This window comes from Engraulis encrasicolus, chromosome 9 (genome assembly GCF_034702125.1).
Source record: "Engraulis encrasicolus isolate BLACKSEA-1 chromosome 9, IST_EnEncr_1.0, whole genome shotgun sequence".
In the NCBI taxonomy this organism is placed as follows: Eukaryota; Metazoa; Chordata; class Actinopteri; order Clupeiformes; family Engraulidae; genus Engraulis; species Engraulis encrasicolus.
The window spans coordinates 13,563,860-13,587,837 of NC_085865.1; the positions used below are offsets into that span (position 1 = coordinate 13,563,860).

General features: G+C 42.5%; 3 protein-coding genes across 3 annotated transcripts; all 3 read left to right on the plus strand.

Annotated features, from left to right (window-relative positions):
* Window positions 1-5,967: 5,967 nt before the first annotated feature.
* LOC134455484 (perforin-1-like) lies at window positions 5,968-9,385 on the plus strand. The gene is made up of 3 exons (XM_063206559.1): window positions 5,968-6,020; window positions 7,177-7,695; window positions 8,001-9,385. Exons 1-3 carry the CDS (start codon window positions 6,013-6,015, stop codon window positions 9,040-9,042), a joined length of 1,569 nt encoding a protein of 522 aa, XP_063062629.1. The 5' UTR covers window positions 5,968-6,012; the 3' UTR covers window positions 9,043-9,385.
* A 1,332-nt stretch (window positions 9,386-10,717) lies between these two features.
* On the plus strand, window positions 10,718-16,070 carry LOC134456110 (perforin-1-like). Its single transcript, XM_063207544.1, has 3 exons — window positions 10,718-10,857; window positions 14,027-14,551; window positions 14,935-16,070. The coding sequence occupies exons 1-3, from the start codon at window positions 10,718-10,720 to the stop codon at window positions 15,977-15,979; spliced, it is 1,710 nt and encodes a 569-aa protein (XP_063063614.1). The 3' UTR covers window positions 15,980-16,070.
* A 1,102-nt stretch (window positions 16,071-17,172) lies between these two features.
* On the plus strand, window positions 17,173-23,810 carry fastkd3 (FAST kinase domains 3). Its single transcript, XM_063206560.1, has 10 exons — window positions 17,173-17,267; window positions 17,908-18,293; window positions 18,700-18,903; window positions 19,320-19,430; window positions 20,251-21,073; window positions 21,927-22,012; window positions 22,267-22,441; window positions 22,801-22,870; window positions 23,144-23,258; window positions 23,581-23,810. The coding sequence occupies exons 2-10, from the start codon at window positions 17,925-17,927 to the stop codon at window positions 23,677-23,679; spliced, it is 2,052 nt and encodes a 683-aa protein (XP_063062630.1). The 5' UTR covers window positions 17,173-17,267; window positions 17,908-17,924; the 3' UTR covers window positions 23,680-23,810.
* The last annotated feature ends 168 nt before the right edge of the window (window positions 23,811-23,978 follow it).

Here is a 23,978-nt window from a genome sequence, read left to right on the forward strand (position 1 = left end):
AAAAGAAAAGGCCGGTAGTTTCTGTTTCACTGAGCCATTTAGAGAAACACGAGTCTGAACAAACAACTGCTACCAGTCACTGCACTTTAGAGTCACATACAGCTAAGCTCATAGAGTTGCAGGAGGAAGATAAAAATGGGGGGAAAACAAAACAAACTGATAAGAGTACAGTGTGTAATGTGCTCCAGGCCAGACAAACGCACATGCGCCTTGACATCATAGTGGAGGAGGGAGACATCCTCTCTCCACAGACCAATGTGTGTTATGAGGTAGAGTCCTGTGTTGTGCCTTCTGCCCCGCCCATACTCTCTGATTCAGGAGACGAAGGAGAAGAGGAGGAGGAACTTCCAGGAGGTGCCAGAGTCCCTGGTCTACACCCTCAGGCTTCCAGACTGACCATCCCTGCTCCAGTGGGAGGGGCAGCCCAATCCAGCCCTTCCTACGCGCCCATGCCATGCCAAGGGAGCGGGATAAGGCCGTCTGAGGGGTTTCCATATGCGGAGCAAGTCACCCTGCTCCAAGATGCCATGCCACGTGACTTCATCTTCCAGGAGTCCATCCACCTCAACCCCTTGCCTGCGGTGGCAACGGTGAAGACGTCTGAGAGGCGTGCCACCAAGGAGGAGCCAACCGATGGAGGAGAGACGTCGGTGAGTGGAGATGGAGCTGGAACAACCGCATCAGTGCCACAACAACTGCATCAAATCTGTGCAACCCCTTACCTCCACCCCTGGGATAAAGACGGTGGAGAGCTGAACTTTGATACGGTGAGGTTGTGTGGAGAGCCCCCACCAAGCACAAAGCAGTACCTTATCAACAAGGCTGCTACCCAAAGACTGAGATCTGTCGTCCATGAACTGGAAGCACATCGGTCTCAACCCTCAGTCTGCTGGGATCAGGACTTCTCTCAAGGGAAGAGAGAAATCACAACTGATCATACCACAGCAATATGTTCCCTTGTAAAGCAAGATCAAGCAACTACGAACTTTTTCAAGACTGTGGAACTACAGCCGTGCATGGTTCGAGTCTTACTCTGAACTGTGTGCGGTACCTGCTCTAGGTCTGCCTGACCTAGACTGGCCCTTCATTCTCTTTGCGCACGAGAGGGAGGTGGTCATGACCTCTCTCATGTGGACACACAAAGGTGCCAAAGTCTCTGACAGCCATTGTGGAGATTGGCAAGCTGGGCTAGAGTCACCACACGTGATTCAGCACCCTGCTATGGCCAACCCATCCCCAAAGCTGTACCCTCCTGATGACATCATTGACCACGATTGTGATGATCGGGTCGAGGGGGGGGAGGAGAGGGCTACCAAAGAGACTTCTTTGCATCCTGTCTGTTCGAGGGGAATGAAGAATTCAGATGGATTACAAGTTGACGAAACTGTTTTGGAAGACGACCACGAGAATGGCATATGACAAGTCAAGCCGGAAGAGGATCCTTCAGACGTCCAAGAGAGACTGATAAAGAAACATCAAGAAGGGTGTGCTGTGGTCTGACACACTCCCTGTTGTGCTATGCAGCATGCATGTCACACACAACAAGGAGATAGACCTGAGCCCTTGCGTAATCATCACCGGAAGACCAATGTCATTGCCTGACAACACTGACTTTGTTTTTGATTTCCTACTCAAGGACTGTATCCAACTCACTTATGCTGTGCATTCTGCACAGAAGGCCGTGAGTGGGATTTGGAAACAGTAACAAGAGGGAGGACAAGACCCTGCAAGCTGCACTCCTGCCTGGACAATGTCCTAGTGACTAAGCCCAGCGGCTGACATTACAACCTAATGGGGAAAGCCGTGGGAGGTTCTGTGGGTTACCAACTCTGCAGTTAAATTACATGAAAAAGCAGAATAGATACATGCGCATCACTGTAAAATGGTTGATAATGGTCCTTTGAGCTCATAAACCAATTCAGGACAAGTGTATCATGTTGACTTTTGCGTAATTTCCTTCTAGCGGTAGCGAGACTAAGGAGTTCAGTGTGCGGAAGACTTTTCTTTGCTGTTAAATCAGCTGGGTTTCTTGTTTTGCGGAGTGTAGTTTGGGGGGAGAAAAGATAGGGTTTTTCCTTCAAGCCTGTATTGTTAGGTTTCCTATCCACTTTTCAGCACACTCGACCTTGTCCTGAAAGCAAAACATTTTCCCTTTGGAGAGAGAGGAGAGATTTCTTTTCTAATCAGTTGTCAACATTTCAAAGAGTGATTACTTTTGTTTTAGAGTTTAATCACAACCAGCTAATCAAGTGTTAATCTGCTATGTGTTATTATTAATGCTTGCATATTCACTTCATCTTAAGCCTATATAGTAATGAACAGTATTAATCATTAAGTAATTCCTAAGTAATGTTTCATGTGTTGTCTCAGATACATGAGTATCTGGTCTCTCTGATACTGCGCTTGTTCTTTCTGTCATGACAGAATTGGACGAGAGGCACAACATCTACCCAATACACCACATCTACCTTGGCTGAAACCTCTGACGATGGAAATCAAGTCATTTCCTGAACTTTGAACTTTTGAACTACACTGTGAAACACCATGGCTGTGGGACGTTCGACGAGCATACTGAACCCGAGCATACTGCTACTCTACTGTCCTGCTGGTCTGCTGACGTGCGGCTGTAATGGCAGTCATTTGGCCTGCTGTTGGGTGGTTTGTCTTGCTCTGATTTCAGGCTGGCTGTGACATGATTATAGCCAACACGAGATACACAGGGAGACTGTTCTTTCTCCAAAATGCCCAAGGTTATGCTGCCGTCAAGACAACCAACAACGACTGGTTTTGCGGGCTGATGCACCTGATGTCAACGTTTCTCAATATAGCCTATATGCCATCCCGTTCACTTTGTGTGAATATATTATTGCCTTTAAGTGTGTTCACAGTGCCTGGTATACTTCTACTTTTCATTTCATCTAGCAGAGAACCCAGAGTTTTCCCTGCTCTTCTATGTTGCTATTGTTTTATCTTCTGAAGTGTTCCTGTTGTTTTGCTCAAGCAAGTCTGTTCCAAGGCCAGACTTGTGCAAGTCAGACAACCAGACATTGCAGACTGATAGTTTTTATTTTCTCTTTGAGTTTCTACCTTTTGCTACTATGCACTTAACCAGTTAATTTACTGTAATTTTTGGGAAAGTTATCAATTTAATCCTGAGTAATATATTTACAATATTTGACATTCGTCATGATTAGGAGTATTTGATTGAGGGTGGTTATTATTCCCTATTTTCTTAATTCCTTATTGTTTATCCCTGTGTCTAACAGTTTGGTCATTCACTTGCTTTGTTAATTTGAAGATAAGAAAAAACTTTGTTTTTATTTATCTTGAGGGAGGAATGTTGAATTTGAGTGGTATATCCAGCTGCATTTTGCAGCTGACCAACAACTGATTGACCATACTGTTGTTCACTTTAGCCCTTCCAGTGTTCCAATCAATTGGGCCCTGGAATGTGCATGTTTACTGTTACTTTGCTGATATCTGGAGAGCTCAGAGCGAGAGCCTCTGCTGTTGAAGGCCATTGTGCCAGGGCACAGTGTGCTCGCGCCTAACTTTCCAGATAGCAGACACATCTAGGCTGTGTGTTATCCTTAGTGATAGGTGTTTTTATGCTTCGTCACTACTGGAGACATGGAGACGACATCTTCCTTAACTAAGATCATACTTGCATACGTGTAACCTGCTGACATGAGGAAGACGGTATAAAAACCGTTGCCACCATTTTGTCAGTTGTCGATCGATTTGCCTGTCATTCGCCAGAGATAGGATGCTGCCTAGATAGTGAGACGCTGTGAGACTTTGTCTCATTTTTATTTCTTTTTAACCTTTTTATTCTTCTTTTACTTTTACTTCTTTTATTTTCTTCTTATTCTTTTTGTAATCTCACTTTTCCTATAATAAATTGTATCCTGATCGATCCTTTTAACTACGAAGTCAAGACTTATTTTTAATTTTGCAAGTGAGTCAACTAAAACACAACGCAGAGCATTCATCCTTTAATTTTTATTGGAGAAGAGTATTCATCCTTCAATTTTTATTGGAGAAGAGAATTTTGGAAACGTCCAAAATCTAACAGGTAGGGGTAGGGGTAGAGGTAGGGGTAGAAAAATACAAATGGGATTGGCCCTTAGTCACTCACTCCCTCAAACCAGGGGGTGGGGATTTGTAGCCAAGTTACTAATTTTGTAATAAACGCATGTTTATGCATACACATTGGTTCAATACAGAGAAAGGTATTTGTTTTTTTTTTTTTTAAATCAATACCTTTTTCGTTCAGTTATAAAGGATTGGCACCCCAGATCTAGTGGTAATTTGCTCTTAAGAGATCAGAGATTAGAACATTTGGTGGAATATCGTGGGAATATATAGGCTACTTTTCCAATGAGTCTATGTGTAGAAGGAGTGTATCACTATTCACCAATAATGTTAAAAACTTACAAACGTACTATCAAACTATTCCTCTTGGCAGGCAGTGGAGGCCTGTTAGCCACCTGTTCATTCCCCACATGGGCATCAGACCCAAAGGTTACAAATCCAGCTATTTACAGTCAATCCGGAAAGTATTCACAGCGCTTCACTTTTTTCACATTTTATTATCTTACAACCTTATTCCAAATGAATCTCTGTTATCAAAATCCTACGCAAATTATTCCATTATGACCATGCGGAAAACGAGTTGTCTTGACAGTTTTAAAAATGTATAAAAACAAAAAACAAAGAAAACATATTTACAAAAGTATTCATAGCCTTTGCTTAATACTTTGTAGAACCACCTTTGGCAACAACTACATTCATTTTTTCATTTCAAAATGAAAAGGGATTAAAAGGGAGGTCACTGGTATGTGTTTCAACCTTTCAGTACATTGAAATTGTACATTTTGAGTCTGCATCTGTCTAAAATAGATGGGTGTGAGTTTTGAATGAAATCCTATGGAGAGTATCATGGTCTGCTTCTGTTGTCACAGTGCATATTGACATGCATGCTTCTTTAAGTGTAATTAAGATTTCCAATGTTGACAGCATCCATACATCGCCAAACCATGTCAGTCCCACAACCATGCTTGACTAGCCAGATGATGCACTTTTTGTGTAAAACTCACTTGTTTACCACCACACATGCTTTGACGCCATCTAAAGCAAATTTGTTTATCTTGGTCTCAAGAGAGATGAACAGACCAAGGATATGGATCACTGGAACCATGTCGTGTGGTCTGATGAGACCAAGATAAACAAATTTGCTTTAGATGGTGTTAAGCATGTGTGGTGGTAAACAAGTGAATTTTACCAAAAAAGTGCATCATCTGGCTAGTCAAGCATGGTAGTGGGACTGACATCGTTTGGGGATGTATGAATGCCGTCAACATTGGAAATCTGAATTACACCTAAAGAAGCATGCATGTCAACATGCACTGTGACTACAGAAGCAGATCATGATACTCTCCATAGGATTTCATTCAAAACTCACATCCATCTATTTTAGCCAGGTGCAGACTCAAAATGTACAATTTCAATGTACTGAAAGGTTGAAACACACACCAATGACTGTTTAATCCCTTTTCATTTCGAAATGAAAAAATGAATGTAGTTGCTGCCAAAGGTGGTTCTACAAAGTATTAAGCAAAGGCTGTGAATACTTTTGTAAATATGATTTCTTTGTTTTTTATTTTCATACATTTTCAAAACTGTCAAGACAACTTGTTTTTCACATGGTCATAATGGAATAATTTGTGTAGGATTTTGACAACAGAGATTCATTTGTAGCATTTGGAATAAGGCTGTAAGATAATAAAATGTGAAAAAAGTGAAGCGCTGTGAATACTTTCCGGATTGACTGTATAAAACTTGTTGTGGTACGCTTCACTGTTTGATGCTAAATGTTTTGATCACATTGAATGAGAATGGACTCGGAGCATCTGTTTAACATTGGCCTCAATTCTCCAGTATAAATGAGCAGACAGATTTTTCCAAAACATTCAAACCTACAAGCAAGCAAGACAAACGGAATACTCCACCATGCAGGGGTAAGTACTAAAAATATTTATTTACCAACGCTTGCTTTGATCTCAGTTCAAATCTGACAGTTTTCTCTCTTTTCTATCAAACTAGTCTAATAAAAAAAACACAGGATAGGGATGGACAATCTTGACATTAGCACCTGGGTCATTTCACATGAAATCAGACAACACCCAGCCAACACAGATTTTAATAAAGCGTGCCTTTAGGGGCTAGGTAGAACCCCAGAACTGCATTTGCATGAATATTAAGGTAGAAATGGACTAAGAAAGTTTTAATCAAGAGGGTATAGGACACTACTCATTCATCCTTGATTATGTCAGACAATTTAAGCCACAAAGAGATGGTTTGGATGTTGTTTAGAAGCTCTTCTCATGAATTACACAAACAACATACACAACAGTTATCCGAGTATGAACGATGAGATATTAAAATGTTGAATATCAAAAAAGCTTTATGAGCTGTCTTTTCTAAACCTAGCCTACAATGTCATGAATAACACCTGAAATTATGGTGTTCGGTTCTTGAATCATTTCAGAGATTATTTGACTTAAATATTGAAATTAGTTGTAATAAAGAAGGAACAGAGTAGTGTTAGACAAGATTACCCCATCTACCATAACACTAAAAAGGCACACTAAGTTCAATTAAAATCTGTGTTGGGTGGGCCCCAAAGTGTCTGACTTCACGTGAAATGACCCACAACCAGCCAAATGCAAGTAAAACTCTGTTGTGCTAGCTAAGCCTAACACAGTATATGCCACTTTGTCAGACTTAATTTTGGGTATGACATAATATCACATTGTTCTGTTTTCCGCTTGTGTATCAATTGTTTATATCAAAGTTTATGTCCTCAGTATCATGTGACTACAGCCTGACGAATGCATATGACATGGGACACCCATTTACTACAGTGACCAGGGAAAAACATGTCAAGCCCTTTACAGGACAAAAGATGACAGGATAAAAGGCCTTTTGGAGTGCCTTAGTCAGAGAATTTATTCTCATTTTTTGATCCTGGAAGTACTATACCTTGGACTAAAAAGCACCCAAACCCAAGAAGCCAACAAACTATCTGGATAAGAGCACGCCTCCACAAACTGAAAGGATAAAAGGCCTATTGTTCTTTGAATTGTGACTCATTACATACTCTTTTTCTCACAGGTTACAGGCCATGCTGTCACCCTTGCTCCTGGTCCTGCTGAGTTACCTGTGTATCGTCCACACATGCAGAGTAGGGAGTTGGCAGGAATGTGATGATGCCCCATTTATTCCCGGCCACAACCTTGCTGGAGAGGGCTTTGATGTTGTTACTATGCAGCACAAGGGGGCATACGTGCTTGATGTCCAGACATATCTGACCCCAAACGACACCTGCACAGTCTGTGAAAACCCACTAATGGGAAATCAGTTGCAGAAGGTCCCCCTGTCTGTGTTAGACTGGCGAGCCTTTACCAACTGTAGACAGGAAATGTCTGCTGCTGTGCTCAATACAGCCAGTAGTGTAGCAGAGAGCACCACCTCTTCCATAGAGAACGACTGGACAGTGGGGCTGGAGTTGGGTGACATGGCAGGTATGACTGTAGGGGGCAGCCTTGCCACTGCCACAGAGTATGCTAGTGCCCAGTCTAAAGTACACAAGTCAGCCTTTGCTTCAAATCAGCTAACGTGTGCTCATTACAGGTAGGTTACATACTTCTATCTACTTACTCAATGCATTTAGTTTGGTTTTAATTATTATCCCTTTCCATTGTAGAAATCATAACTGTACAACCTTTTGAATCATCTCACTTCAAAATGTACATAGGCCTAATGCTGCTTCTAGATCCTTTTTTTTCCAATGTGATGTGTCAGTTGATGTGCTTTTGCATGGGATTCAGCTGTACATCACACAAATTTAACCATAAAGCATTTGCCATTTCTTAACAGTACTTATAAATGTGTACGTGAAAACCATATTGTTTAATGTGTCTTATCTCTTTCCACAGTTATCGGGTTCCAAACAAGCCCACCCTCAGCTTGGAATTCAGAAGGCACATTCAATCTCTTCCGGCAGAGTACACCTACGAAACTGAATATCTCTACAATCGCTTCATCGACACGTACGGCACCCATTACATTCAGAAGGTGCGTCTCGGAGGACGTCTGCGCCGTCTCACCTCCATCCGCTCATGTCTGGCCACTGTCAATGGTTACTCTGCTGAACAGGCCAAGGACTGCATCAAAACTGGACTGGACATTGGTTTTGGCCATGTAGATGCATCAGCAACCACCAGAAATTGCAAATCACTTTTAGAAAATGTGGACACTCAAACCCAGTCCCAGCTGTCTTACCTGAGCCATATTACTGAGGTGGTGGGTGGCATTAAGTGGCCTGGAGAGGTCTCCCTCAGTAAAAATGACTCTACAGAGTACCGAAGCTGGACGAAGAGCCTCACGAAGGTCCCTGACCTCATCTCATACTCTCTTCTTCCTCTTCATGAGCTAGTTGTTGATGAGACCATTAGAGAAAATGTGAAGGAGGCAGTGAAGGGGTATCTTATAGACAATGCTTTGCCTAAAGAGCCCCCCTCTCCTCAGTGCAATGGCCAGCCCAACCTCTCCCCTGAGTGCTGCCCTCTGTCCCCAAAGAAGGGCAGACTCACAGTAACCGTCAACAGGGCATGGAGTCTGGGGGGTGGTCTGGATGCTGCTAATACTTCACCTGATCCCTATGTCAAGGTGAAGTACTGGAACAAGTTCCATCAGACACACTACATCCTTGACACTGAAGACCCTACCTGGAACATAGCATATGATCTTGGCCACGTCGAAGCACACCATCCCCTCAAACTTGAATTTTGGGACAGTGATATTACGTATGATGACCACCTTGGAACATGCACTACCACTCTAATTGAGGGCTCCCACGCCAATAGTTGTGGTATTGCAGCGGGAGGTTTCTCATACTCCTATAGCCTTACCTGCGACCCATACCTAACAGGTGATCAATGTTCTCGCTATAAAGAAAAACCAAAAAGAAGCAACTGAGAGCAAGTAGCCTCTTACTGCAGCTGGGGTCGCCGGCGACCATATTTACTTGCTGAAAATGCTTAACTACATCATAACAACATTGCTATGACATTACAGAGAGCCATAGTGCTTCACTAAGGTTGAACTTTATTTAGATAGGACAGTGAAGAGTGGAACAGGAATTGAGTGGGAGAGAGAGAGGGGGGAGGATCGGGAAATGACCCGAGTCGGGAATTGAACCCGGCTCACCCGCGTAGCAGTCCAGTGCCCAGTCGACGACTATGGTCAACTTCTATGGTTGAAATCATTCATACAGTACTGCAATAATGAATGAATAAATCCTTCAAATAAAACAGAACATCCTGATAATTAAAAACCTGTTTCTGTCTTCTTTCTTTGTCACATTATGGTGATTAAAAATAGGATTTTTTGTAACCTTTAATTGTGTTTAACCTTAATGTGTACTATAGTAACTAATCCATGGTATCCATGGGAAGCTTTTTTGTGTCCAACATACTGTTGGACCTCCACAGCACAGGTTTTTAAAAAATGCCCTTTAGTCAGACAGGACATCAAGAATTATATTGCATGATTTTTGCATCAACATTTATAGAGATAAAGACAAGAAACATTTGAAATAATTGGGTGGAACAGTAATCCTTTGTCTCTCTTGTATCCTCTGCATGTCACCCAGAAAAGCGCCAAATAAGCATGAACAAAATAAATATTGCGCAACATCCCTACTGTATTTGAAGTCATTTAAATGCTGAATGTTTTTGTGGTGGAACCCCTGTATGGACAGAGAAGGAAGAAACTAAAATGTTTTTTAAATGAGAATGATATGGGGAAGACTGGGACAGTTAATCCTACATGTTTGCCTTTCTCTCTGTTAGCAGTTGCTAATTCCTTTTAATTCAAATTATTTCAAAATTTAAACATAAATGTATATTTTCCCCCTAATTGTCAAATGTCTTTACACATGGTTACAGAAACTACACAATTTGTATTTGAATAGAGAGAAATGCCTCCTGGGTGCAACAAAAACAAAGTTAAACACAAAATACTTTCATAACGTAGAATAAACAAATAAACCTGGGAAAAACTTGCTATTTGCTTTCTGTGTGGAAAATGGGGTGTCTAACTACAGTGTATCACAGAAGTAAGTACACCCATCACCTTTCTGCAGATTGGAAGAAGGCCTCTTTTCAACGGACAACTTTGAAGAAATTTCATTTTGACACTGAAAAGTAGCCAGTGTACAGTTATATAACCATTTAATCTATCCCTATAAAATTCCAGAGAGGATGATGCAGTAGTCAAAGTGCATGTTCACATACATGTTTCTTTTGGTGAAATTCACCTTCCCAATGTTGATGGTAGTCATGCAACCCCAAACTATACGTATGTCAGTCCCACTACCACGTTTGACTATAAGCAGGCATGACACCTTTCTTTGTACAACTTACTTGGTTACTACCACACATGCCTGACACTGTCTAAGCAAATTTGTTTATCTTGGTCTCATCAGAGACAATCACGGATATGGATTGCAGGAACTATGTCCCATGGTGTGATGACACTAAGTATAGGCCAACTGTAAATGTTTTTGTTAAGGGCCTACTTGTAATGAACAAAGCTTAGTTGGTGAGAGGCGAAGGCTGACTTGTCTACTGGTAACATATTCAGCAGTGGCATGGCTGCCCCCTACAGGCATATCTGCAATGTCACCCAACTCCAGCCCCACTGTCCAGTCATTCTCTATGGAAGAGGTGGTACTCTCTGCTACACTAGTGGCTGTACTGAGCACGGCAGCAGAAATCTCCTGCTTATATGGTAAAGAGGCGCCACACTGATAGTGGGAGCTTTTGTAGCTGTTGCCCTGCAAGTTTTACGGAGTCTGCAGTTATTGCCCTCGGTCAGATATTTTTCAGTCTAACACATACGCCCTTTTACTGTATGCTGCTGTGTAAATGCCAAATCTTTCTCTGTTCAAAATTATGACCAGGGACAAATGCTGCATTCATTCCTTCCCACAGAGTCCCTCTCCTGCGGGGGTGGACAACACAGGTGGCTGAGCAGGAGGATTAAGTGCAAGGGTGAAGGCATGCTGTGTAACCTGTGTAATAGAGCTCATATTCAACAAAACAATGGGTTAGGCTTATCAATATACACTGATATTTATTACGGAATTTACACTAAATTTACACATTACACTTGTGTAATTGGGACAACAACGGCAATAATAACATGCTGAATCACTTCTGATTCGCTCTCAAGGCTAATCTCTGACAGCTCCCATACATAACAAAACTACTTACTGTAACACATGTTTGACACCAACTGCAACCCTCTATATAACCCTGTGTACTAACTTTGTCATGCCTGCATACTCTGTCCCCCACACATTGTATATTGCTGTGCTTTATTTTGCATTTGCTTTTTTCTGCATTCCCCTGCACTCTTTTTCTGGTATGCATGTCCTCTTTATGTGTAAGTTACTTAGGGTATAAGCGGCTGCTACGTAGCCTACTTGTGAATTGATAAGGTAACTGATAATAACACTATCAAACATCTAGTTAAATAAATACTCTCGTTTCCAGTGATGACTGGCATCACACCCCTGAAGCCTTTCTCTAATATTTAAGTCTGTTCATTATAAGCCCTCTTTTCCAATCATTTTAATACAGTAAGATCAAGGCCAGATCAGACAGATGTGCATTTCTCATGTGAAAGAAGAATATTGTCACAGATGCAGGGATGGATTATATGATTCCACAGGCCCCTGGGCCAGACAACAAAAAAGGACCCCCTCCATAGTTTCAGCACATTTTCAGCATTTTAGAGACTATGTTGTTGGGGGTTTTGTGGGTTTCGAATTTTGAAAATACAGCTGTTAAACGTGTGATTTTAACAAAATAATGGATAATATGAAAATGGAAATACAGAGGCTTGGGCTTCAGGGCCCCTTTGGCTCTTGGGCCCATGGGCCTGGGCCCGGTAGGCCTATGCAGTAGTCCGCCCTTGCACAGATGTATCATTCTCAGATTTCACGTGTCTCTAGAGATTAGTCTATAGCACACATTGACCGACCTGAGCAAAAATGTATCTTGATAGAAACACCTGATGAAGTGAATTTATTTGTTTTAAACCGTGTGTGTTCCAACAATGACAGGAGACTAATACTTTTATAATGCACACGTGTGACCCTGGAAATTGTGCTCAGTTTTGCTAAGTAAATTGTGCATTTGAATATATTATCATCAGATCAATCCTCTCCTCCCATAGTCAAATATTTGTGACATTTCAACATTTCACAACCATATAACTTTTATACACTCTAATATTATATATAACTTTGATTTATTTAGGAAAATGCATCATGTGTCTTGCAACCAGGACAATCTCTCAAACTGCGACGAGTAGCTATTCCATACAGTGTCTCCCCCTCTGTTTACATTGTACATTGTATGAGAATAGTACACCTGTTTAAGTTTGGCCTTGGCTATCCTGTATATATGAGTAAAGGGAGATTTGAAATGTGCTTGACAAGCCAATAGGGCAGCAATATGGAGCGGTAAGTACAAAAACAACAAAATGCACATAATAGTTGTAACTTCACTTGAATGTTGTTAGAATGTTGTTGTCATGTTGTGTTTATGGCTGTCTACACTGATCTAACATTCTTGTTCTTTTTCTGTTATCTTTATAAGTCTCTGTCTGTACACAGCTATACATCGAGTCATGCATGTCATGTGTGTGTTTATGTGTATATTCATTACACTTGTGCTTTAGATACATGTAGGTGTATGCACGTATAGATGCATGTAGGTGTAGCCTATATATGAAGAGTTCAGATGCAAAACCCCCTAAGTGCCTTTTCAGAAAATAATCTTAATTCATTTTTTATTTAATACAAAGCTATCAAAATTGCACATTTTTTTATTCTATTTATGTAATATAACTATTGATATGCATTATCAAGTACATGAATGTAAACCAAATCAACAACGGGGTTCTCTAAAAATATAGAAGTGCAGGTCTTCAGAAATGGAGTTAGGGGGTTTTGCATCGGAAATGTATGTGTAACTTTCAGGCTTGTGATATCATAGGGCAACTGCATAGCAAGTTAGTTACATCTTTATCATAATTAACTGCTTAATCATAACCTGCCCTACCTGTGCATTCCTCTCCCATAACATACTGTATTTGAAGAGTTTATTTGCAAAACGGTGCATCTCCATTTTGTACAATGACGGGAAATTGACATTTTTGTATTGGGCATTCCATTGCATTGCATTGCAAAACACATTTTATATAGGTTGAAAAAGTATGTTCTCAAAATATTTGAATGGCAAGAATTCACATATAGGTGATCAGACCTCTGAACAGTCATTTTCAATAATAAAAAGTCAAAAATGGTGGATACAGCGTTTTGCAAATAAACTATTAATTTGTACACTGCCTCAAAATTCCAATTTCATTTAAATCCTTCTTAAGTTGTGTGAAGCTTCGAATTGAAGCTTTGTGTTGTTTGAACATAAAGCTTCACATATTTTAAATTCCAAGCTTCACACAACTTATAATAAAGAGTTAAATTAACTTGGAATTCTGAGGCAGCTAGTAAACTTGTGTCAGAATGAATTAACTAGCCTACTGTATATAAGTTATCATGACTTATCACCTATCACTTATATTTTATTTTTTACACATGAACTGCATAGAACTATTGCACACCTTATTTATCTGTAGGCCTACATACTCTCTAATTAGGTGCTCCTTACTAGCTGTATATCAATTAAAAGCTAAACTGAATTTTGTTGCTCTGTTATTATTAAGTATAATGACTGAACTACTATAATGACTGATATTATAACTGATCTAACCTAACGTAGGCTACCAAAACAGTAACTTTTGAAAGTTTGGGGATAGCAGAGTTTTTCCACTCTGTGAAATAAATAATTGTTGTTAAAGTATGACTCATTTTGAACCCTCTCTTACTCAGGTCACAGGTCATGCTATTACCCTTGCTTCTGGTACTCCTGCTGAGTAACCTGTGTATCGTCCACACGTGTCGGACAGGACATCTACAGGAATGCCAGCATGCACCATTTGTTCCTGGCCACAACCTTGCTGGAGAGGGCTTTGATGTGGTTACCATGCAGCATAAGGGGGCATACGTGCTGGATGTCCAGACATATCTGACCTCAGATGACACCTGCACACTTTGTGAAAACCCACTAATGGGTAACCAGTTGCAGAAGCTCCCCCTGTCTGTGTTAGACTGGCGCTCTTTTAGCAACTGCAAGCAGGAGCTTTCTGCTGCCATGCTCGGCACAGCCAGTAGCGTAGCAGAAAGCACCACCTCTTCCATAGAGAACGACTGGAAAGTGGGGCTAGAGTTGGGTAACCTGGTGGATATCACTGTTGTTGGCGGCAGCCAATCCACTGCAGCTGAGTATGCCAGCACCCAGTCTAAAGTAGACAAGTCAGCCTTTGCTTCTCACCAACTCAGCTGTGCTCATTACAGGTAATGTTATACCAATGAATACATAGGCCTACTAAAACTATAAAATGGCTTACCAAACTTAACTTATTGAATGTATTATAGCATTTGTTATGTACTGTATAATATCTAGTAGGGCCTATGCAACATTATATAAAGTAATACAATTAGTGATTGCCATTTCTATCTTCGTCACACTGTAAATGTTGCATATATTTTAATGTGGAATCAATGTACACTTTGAATGCAGAAATGTAATTGTTAATGGCATTTTTTTAAATATTCCCATTAAAGTGAAGTTTAAAACAAAGGTCAATGCTGTGGCAGGTGGTAATGCCTAAAAAATGTGCATATGAAAAGATAACTTAACACTCTGCCTGTCTTTTGTCTCTTGACTCTCTTCACAGTTACCGTGTTCCAAACAAGCCCCGTCTCAGTGTGGAATTCTTCAAGCATCTGCAAACTCTTCCAACCGAGTACAATGCCAAAACTCAACACCTTTACGATCGCTTCCTTCAGACGTACGGCACCCATTACATTCAGCAGGTGCGTCTCGGAGGACGCCTGACCCGTCTCACCTCCATCCGCTCTTGTCTGGCCACTTTAAACGGCCACACCGCTGACCAGGCCAAGGACTGCATCAAAACTGGACTTTCCATTGGCTTAGGGTTGCTTGACCCGTTAGTATCCACCAGTAAGTGCAAATCGCTTTTACAGAATGAGGACAGCCAAACCCAGTCTGGAATGTCTTACCTGAGCCATATTACTGAGGTGATAGGGGGTAATAAGTGGTTAGGAGAGGTCTCCCTCAGTAAAAACGATTCTGCAGAGTTCAAAAGCTGGATGGAGAGCTTGAAGAAAACCCCCGATATCGTCTCCTACTCTCTGTTCCCTCTTCATGAGCTAGTCGGTAACGAGACCATCAGTGGAAATGTGAAGGAGGCAGTAAAGCAGTACCTGAAGGACAATGCCCTGCCTAAAGAGGACCCTTCTCCACAGTGCGCCGGAAAGCCCAACCTCTCCCTTGAGTGCTGCCCTCTGGCCCCAAAGAAGGGACATCTTAAGGTAACCGTCAACAACGCATGGCTGGGGTCTGGTCTGGATCCAATTGGGAAACCTGACCCCTACGTCAAGACATGGTACTGGAACAAGTTCTATCAGACACACTACATCAAAAACGACAAAAACCCTAAATGGAATATCCAGTACAACCTTGGCCACGTCGAAGCGCACCACGAGCTCAAGTTTGAGGTGTGGGACAAAGATCTGAAGTATGACGACCTCATTGGAACCTGCCGCACATATCTGACCGAAGGCTCCCACACTAACAGTTGCAGCGTTAAAACAGGAGGCTATTCCTACTCCTACAGTCTCACCTGTGACCCGTATCTAACAGGTGACCGCTGCTCTCAGTATAAAGCAAACCAGCGAGATGCAAGTGAGGGTAATTAAAATGACCTGGTTGAGTCAACTCTGGTTGAAATCATCATTCATGCAGTGTTGCAACTCATGAATGAATACATCCTCCAAATAATAATAAAAAGCATCCTGACCATGTATCATCAGTTGTAAGACCTATTTATTTTTTATTTATTATGATAAACAATTCTGGATGGTAAAATCTGAAAAAGGGTGACACTAGGGTAAGACTAAACTAGGATGACTAAACTCAACTGGAATGTATAAGATTTAAAAAAGAGTCAAAGAGTCAATGTCAGATCAGACATAAAACCTGACCTCACCAGTTTTTGTGCAAAACTTGCCATGAGCATTTTAGTTCTCATAGGCTACATGAAAATAAAAACAGAATTGACTCTTGCATTGATATTAGAGGAGATACTGGGTGGTGGGGCATGCCTACCTTGTGTTCTGTGTCACACAGTCTTCCAGTACCATGGTTGACAAACAGCACAAAATACCTAGAATAAAAGATCAGAGATAACACAGAGTTCACACAGTGTAAATCCAGTTGTAAATTACTATCACTGTAAGTGAAAATAATACAATGTTATTTATTCAGCTTTAACAAGATGGCAAGTATAGATTTGATGGATGAATGCATGAATGTAGAATTCGGAGAGCTAGACCTACTGTGTAGGCTATGTCCATGACTGTTGCAGCTGTTCAGTACTGATAAAAAACAACATAGGCTAACACTTTCCAAGCGCTCACCTGGCCTCATTTGAAACAATATGCCAGGCTCATCATAAAAACCATGGCTATTAAGACCTAGCCTATGGTTTATTTCAGGTTGGGCTGCCTTTCTTAGGCCTGTTTTCCTCTCTTTTAACACCAATGTAATCAGGCTTTTCTCGAATAATAAACATTTTATTGGTATGACCTTCAAAAATAATTTGCGACTTCAGTTGTGTGCACAATATCAAACTTGGGCTACTTCTTGTAGGCTGATGCACTGTGAAGGGCAAGAATGCTGTCATCATAGAAACACTGTAGGCCTAGGCCTTTATGGCCTTTATAAACATAATTTCTCTTAAACTTTGAAGACAGGTCTCAAGAAATAGCATTGGCATGTCATTAACAAGCGTACGTTCATGGCCGAAAAAAAGAAAAGGCCCACTTACACAAGCTGATGAAGATTTACAAAACCATCTTTAACTCCGCCCCCAACCTGTGACGTAGTGCGTGCGGAAGTTGTTTCCGGGAGGCGCGTGTTGGATAACCAAGCCATTCTGCAATCATGTCGTCCCAGCAGTGAGAGGTGTCTTACGCTATGTTTACGGTAAGATACAATGAGGTTTACTTTAGAATAAATGTGCCAGGTTTGTTCGAATACCCACCGAGGCTTACGCTTCTTCAGTTATCTCTCACCTGGCGAATGTGCCCTAGAAACTAGCAAGTTAGCCATCAGCGTTAGCTAACGATTACAAGGGCAAACTAACGTGAAGTCAGATGCCCTCCAAAACGGCATTAATTACGAGAGAATCGTCATTTACCCTGACATATAAGTGGTGTGTGGTAGGTCATTCTGGCCACTGCTGTTTGTTTTCAGTGTTAGATGTCTCTGTTGTTGTACTTGCCTGTTATTGTACTCTACTGACTGAATGGAAACCTCACAGGTGCATGATGAACATATGTGATGTGATATGTGGTAACATATGTGATATTATATCTTCTATATTTCGTACTGACCTACACAACCATCGCTATAACTAACAGACTTCCATAAGGATACACAGTGTCAGTTTTATTTAACTTGTTGTTCTGGTATAAAACTAACACTGTGTATCATTATGTTTTTTTTGTTTGTTTGTTTTTATGGCAAGGTTATTTGAGTACATGTTTATTTGGTGCAGTAGCCTGCAGCTTCAGGTCAGATCAGTTGTCTCAACTTCTCTTTTCATGTTATGCCCACTTTTCAGTTTGGTAACCGGTCACCATGGCTCTGACGATGCTGCAGAGGGTTCAGCTGCTGACTCCCAAAGCATCCCCACTGCTCTCCTCTCTGCGCCTGCTGAGTACCGCAACTGCACATCAGGAGCAGCAGCATGCATGTGTGGTGTGTCTGTGGACCTCCTCCAGACGCTGCTCGGTACGACATGGTTGTCGACGTGCCCCATGGCTGCAGCACCTTCCACCCCCAGCGTCAGCAGCAGCACCAGGGAGGAGGGGGGTCTGCTCGATGACCGTCCGTGATCCCCTGCTGGGTGTGTCTGGAGCAGTACACCTGCACCGGGACTCCCCTCCGGATGGAGGCGTGCGGCTGCTACTGGCCGGCTTGGCTCAGGGCTCCAAGGGAGATGAGCAGGTTAATGCGTGTTCTTTTTTTAAAAAGTATTTTTGGGGGCTTTTTGGCCTTTATTATTACAGGACAGTGTGAGAGTAGACAGGAAATGATTGGTAGAGAGATGGGGCAAGGGTGGAAAATGACCCCGGACGGATTCAAACCATGGTCCCCGTGGGCAATGTAAACCTAGATGTGGGGGGCTTAGAGGTTAATACATGTTCAACGATGTGTGTGATGTGTTGTGTGTTCTGTACTGATGTGTTTTACTGGACACCTTGATTTCCCTAGGGATTCATAAATGATACAATGTATTGTGCAATGATGTGTGTAATGTGTTGTGTATTCTGTATTTATGTATGTATGCTACTGGACACCTTAATTTCCCTCAGGATTCATATATGATTATTGTTCTCTTCTCTACTACTAGGAGGCCTTGAAGAAAGTGTCCTCCTGCTCCTCCTCGCGGCAGCTCCTGCGTTTCCTGCGCTCTTCCTCGCTCCTCTCTGACAGCGTGGCGGCCACCGCGCTCCATCGCCTGGCTGACCTGGAGCAGGACGGGGCGGGGGGGCTAAAGGATCCCGCCGTGCTGAAGGACGAAGCTCTACGGAGCCTCTGTCAGAGGCTGGAGCAGGTATCTACACTTCTGTTTTTCTGTTCTGTAGATGTTTATGCTTACAGTGGTGATACACCGGTCGAGTGCACTTAAGTATTTTTTGATACAAATGTGATGCTGGCTTGATTATGTCCTCTTTTGAAAGTCGCTTTGGTTATAAAGCGTCTGCTAAATGCAATGTAATGTAATGTAATGTAAAATTTTCAGAGTTCTCTCTCTCTACTCTACTACTCTCTACAATTGAAAATAGAATAGTTCAAATAGAAATCTCCAAGCTCCCATCTGAACCAAATGGGTTGTGGGTGATTTCACTTCACCTCATCATAAGCCTGGCAGCACCCCCTTTAGTACGAAAAAATAAAATCGACTAATGCACCTCAATGAGAAACACTAGTCTGTACTGTGTATAAACTTGCCTTGTGTTGCCTTGTCAGGAGAGTAGTCGGCTGGGGGACAGGGCGCTGGTGTCTGCACTGCTGGCCTGCACGCGCCTCTACCTGGACCCCTGGAGCAGGCTGCTGGTGCGGCTGGTGTCCGAGAGCCAGGTGACCGCACACACTCACATCTGTTTGCGCTTGTTTTTAACTTCTAACCGTGTTTTATGCATTTACTGCTACTGTATATTTATGTTTAGTTTAATGGGTGGGTTTTTTTTTCTGCATCCTGTCTTTTGTCATGTAATGTGTGCTGCTACCTTCGCCAGGGCTCACTTGTAAAAAGGAATATATCTCAATGTGCTTTTTCCCCCTGGTTAAACAAAGGTAAAATAAAAATAAAAAGTATGGCAGGCCAAATCTGATATCATGTTGCTGACACTATGCTGAATATGTATTGCAGATATCGCTAATTGAGTTTTGCCTAGTTCAAAGGAAGATTTAGATTAGATTACTTTTATTTGTTCCCAAAGGTAGATTTGATATGCAGTGATCTACACATGTACAAAACAATTTACAAAAATGTGGACGCACATAACACACAAACTTTGGATATCTGCCACAATGTTGATACTGTATGTACGATGTTAATTCTGAATAGTGAAACATATCATGTAGCCCCTTAACACACGTAGTTCCACCACTAGAACGTTGTGATAGAAAAATAACGTTACCACCACAGTACTACACCGCTATGGCGGTACACAGGCCTTAAGTAATGCATTATAACTTCGTCATTGGTTTTTGGTAATAGCTTATTTATGTGAGGTACACATGGCGGTCAATAGTTAACTTAATGAAGAAAAAAAATTGTTGCACACTCGAAACATGCAGTGCTTTGTTTTAATTAGACCAAATGTTTCAGCTTAACAGCTAATTTGTGACTGGGCCGTGTCGTTAAGGGGTTAACTCTGAAATTGTTTTGGCACAGGTGCGTCTGGACGAGGAGCGCCTGGGCGTGCTGGAGCTGTGCACGCTGGCCCAGGCACTGTTGGCCCTGGAGGGCCCCGACGGCACCATGCTGGGTCAGACCATGGCCCAGCTGCAGCACAGCGACCCGGCCCGCTGGAGCCTCGACGAACTGGCGGTGGCCTATGAGGCCTTTGAGGCAGGCGTGGCTGAAGGCGGGCGCTACCAGGACCTGTTGAACACCATGCACGGCCATGCGCTGTCTGTGGCGGCCCGCCTGGAGCCGGCGGCGGTGAGCAAGATCCTCGGAGCGCTGGTGGCGACGGGCCAGAGCCAAGCGCTGCCGCTGGTCATCGCGCTGTGCAAGCAGGCCGTGCGCCACGTGCCCGTGTTCACGGACTCCCAGCTGACCACCGTGCTGTCCGCACTCATCCACTTCGGCCACAGTGACCACTTCCTGGTGCAGGCGCTGGAGCTGCACTTCGCCAAGCGGGCCTTCACCGCGCACCCGGAGACAGTCACCCGGGTGATGCAGTACTTTGGCCGGCGTCGCGTCTGGTCGCCGGCCGTGTTCGACGCGGTGGCGGAGAGCTTTGTGTACCGCGCCGACGACTACAGCACCAGCCAGGCGGCTCGGCAGCTGGAGGCCCTCGGCAGGCTGGGCTACGTGCCGCCCAACGCCGCCAGACTGTTCCGGAAAGTGGAGACGCTGCTCCACACGCGCTACTCCCAGTTCCAGCCGCGCGTCCTGCTGCAGGTGCTGCACGCCTGCACGCTGCTGCAGCGGTTCCCCCTCAACTTCGTCTCCAAGGTGTTCAGCCCCTACTTCCTGCAGCAGCTACAAGGTGAATAATGGATGATGATGATGCGTTGTCTTACATTTACTGTAGTTGACACACTTCCGCAAGTGACTGTTTAGAAGGGATTGTTTACAGTCTAACTCAGTGGTTCTCAACCTTTTAAGAACAAATGCCCCCTTGACCTCGTCATAAGCCTCCCAACGCCTCCCGTGGTATTAAAACATAAAATGAGCTAATGCCTCTCAATGGCAACCAAGCACCCTTTCTCTCAGCTGTGTCGTTCTCAAGGGTGGGCGGGCTGTAAAGTTCCTGTTGAGAAACACCAGTCTAGCTCAGGGGTACCTCTAGTATGAAGATAATCTTTTTCTTTAGAAATTGACATTGTGCTTTCATTTTTTAATTAAAGTGAATACTCTGACGTGTCAGCTATTGCAGCAAGTCTATTCATCTCAAGCTGACAGACACTTTAATTTTCTTCGGGATTAAAGGGTAACTCCTGCTAATTTCAATGTGCTGTTGTATTGCTCACGCTACCCTTGACTTGTCAGTACCCGGTGACGCCGCATATTTTGGCTTAGCCCTTTCCGAGATATGAGCTATTCTAAAAGGTTATGCAACATCAGCAGACAGCAAGCAAACAGCGATACCTTTTGGGAAAATATTTGGAGTAGACCTATGGTCATTTTTTAAAAAATGTAAACAAAAGTTGCCCCCATTAGAATAGCTCATATCTCGTAAAGGGCTGGGCCAAAAAATGCGGCGTCACCGGGTACTGACAAGTCAAGGGTAGCGTGAGCAATACAACAGCACATTGAAATTGGCAGGAGTTGCCCTTTAATAGGTTACTCTATTCTATTGACGTGGTTAAAGTGGTGATTGTGACATTCCTGTGTTCCAGAAAAGGAGTCTGGGATGGACAGAATAGTCCTGGCACAGCTCACGCAGCTCTACATGACGGTGAAGCTGGAGTGTCCCTTTTACAATGTAAGTACTTAGAAACAGCCCAGCCACAGCTACATGCTTGGTTTTGCATGATCACTACTGCTGAGTGTTTTGCTCTAGACTCAATGTTGTTGCCTTTTTGACAATGACCATAATCTCCCTTTCAATCTTGATTGAAGGTGACCTAACACATCAGAACACATTGGTACTAGATTAGGGGTTTAATTAAACAAAAATGTATGCGTACGTAGGTTTAGGTGTTGTATGTTTACTTGTGCATATTTCTCTTTGAGCAGGGCCCACAGCTTTTGCCCAAATACCGTCTTAAGTCTTTCCTGATGCCTGGACGCTCCTTGGAGACAACGGTTGACATGCACCTTTACAACGCCGTCAAGACAGGCTTGGTGGACCTACTGGGGGCAAGGTCATATTTTGCCTCAAAGGTCCTAACTCAGTTTTGCTACACGCTAGGTAAATAGAAATTCATCATAGCACCACTTCTCAATTCGACTTCTCAAATTCAGACCTTATTTGTAGAGTAAATACCAAGTACCTGCATCAATAAGTGAAATGAAATTCAATATGGTGGAAAGGTTAATGTACGTTATTGATACCATGTGACGGGAGAATTGATTCACCACACACAAAATGATTCATCAAGTTGGTATGTTGTCTATATCATGATTTTGTTCTTGAATAAATTCATTTGATGCCTTACATGAACACATTGAATTCTAATTACACATATACATAAATAAATGATGTCAGTCTTGCAAAACACCATCATATAACCACTGACCTAAAACTTTGGTTGTCTTGTCTTTTGTAAGATGTGGAGATTAAGCTGGATGAGGAGGGATACGTGTTGCCAGCCAGTCACATTGATGAGATTCATAAGAGGTAAAACCTCTCTCTTCTTCAGAACAGGAAGCATGTACACAAGGACATAGTGCATTGCAGAGATTCCAGCCATTCATTTCAAGTCCAATTTTATTACCTGTGTTTTTGGGCCCTTGGCCCATTTGCAGGGTTTACGGGAAGTACAGTGTTATAAGAAGTAATTTTAAAATGGTAAAATGTGAAATATTAACGACAGAAGTAGGACTACTTGATGTCTGGAGTTCTGTGAGGTCTCTCCGTACTGCACATAGTCACTCTGCTTCTTGTGTACAGGATTGCTGTTTGTATCAATGGGCCAAAGCGGTTTGCGGTGAACGCACATCAGCTTTTGGGACAGGAGGCCATCAAACAGAGACATCTACGGTCCCTCGGCTATGAAGTAGTGGAAGTAAGTGGAATGATTTTAAAATTCATTTTTTCCCCAGGTGGACAATTCTGGCTTCAGAAAGTGTAAACCCTGCTATGCATTTGATTCAAACAGTTTTTAACCAGTTACTTTCAAGGTGGCTAGAACGTGTATAATCAACAATCTTTTTTAATGACAAAATGCACAGATAAAGACTTTCTGCTAAGCCAAGATCTCCACTTGAAATTTTCAGCAGACTTGTCTTGACAGTACTGTTACTATTGGACTTTAACGATACATTTATACAAAATGATTGCACTGGAGAGGTTTATTTTAATTTCGTCTTCTCTACTTTTTCTTTTAGATTCCATATTATGAGTTTGAGAAGCTGAGGGGCAAAGCGGAGATAGTGGATTATCTCCACAAGAAGATCTTCCCCCTCAGCTACAGGCTGAGCTGGTGACGAGCCTCCATTAGGAGCCTTATGATGCCTTCACAAACCAGTTCTACATGATTACAATGTATTTATTATCATATTCACCATGCACCACACTGTTTATTATTCACAGCCACATTAAAGTGTTTTCAATGAAGTAGTTATTGTGTCTGTTGGTCTTCATTAGTGTTTCACATGCCCACAAACAGTTGTTTGTTTCAAGTTACAATGGATCAGTCCTTCTGACACTGGGTACATCAGACGCTGTTGAATTACATTTACATTAAGAAATATTAAGTCAGTAAAAAGGCTTGGGTTCAAGAGAA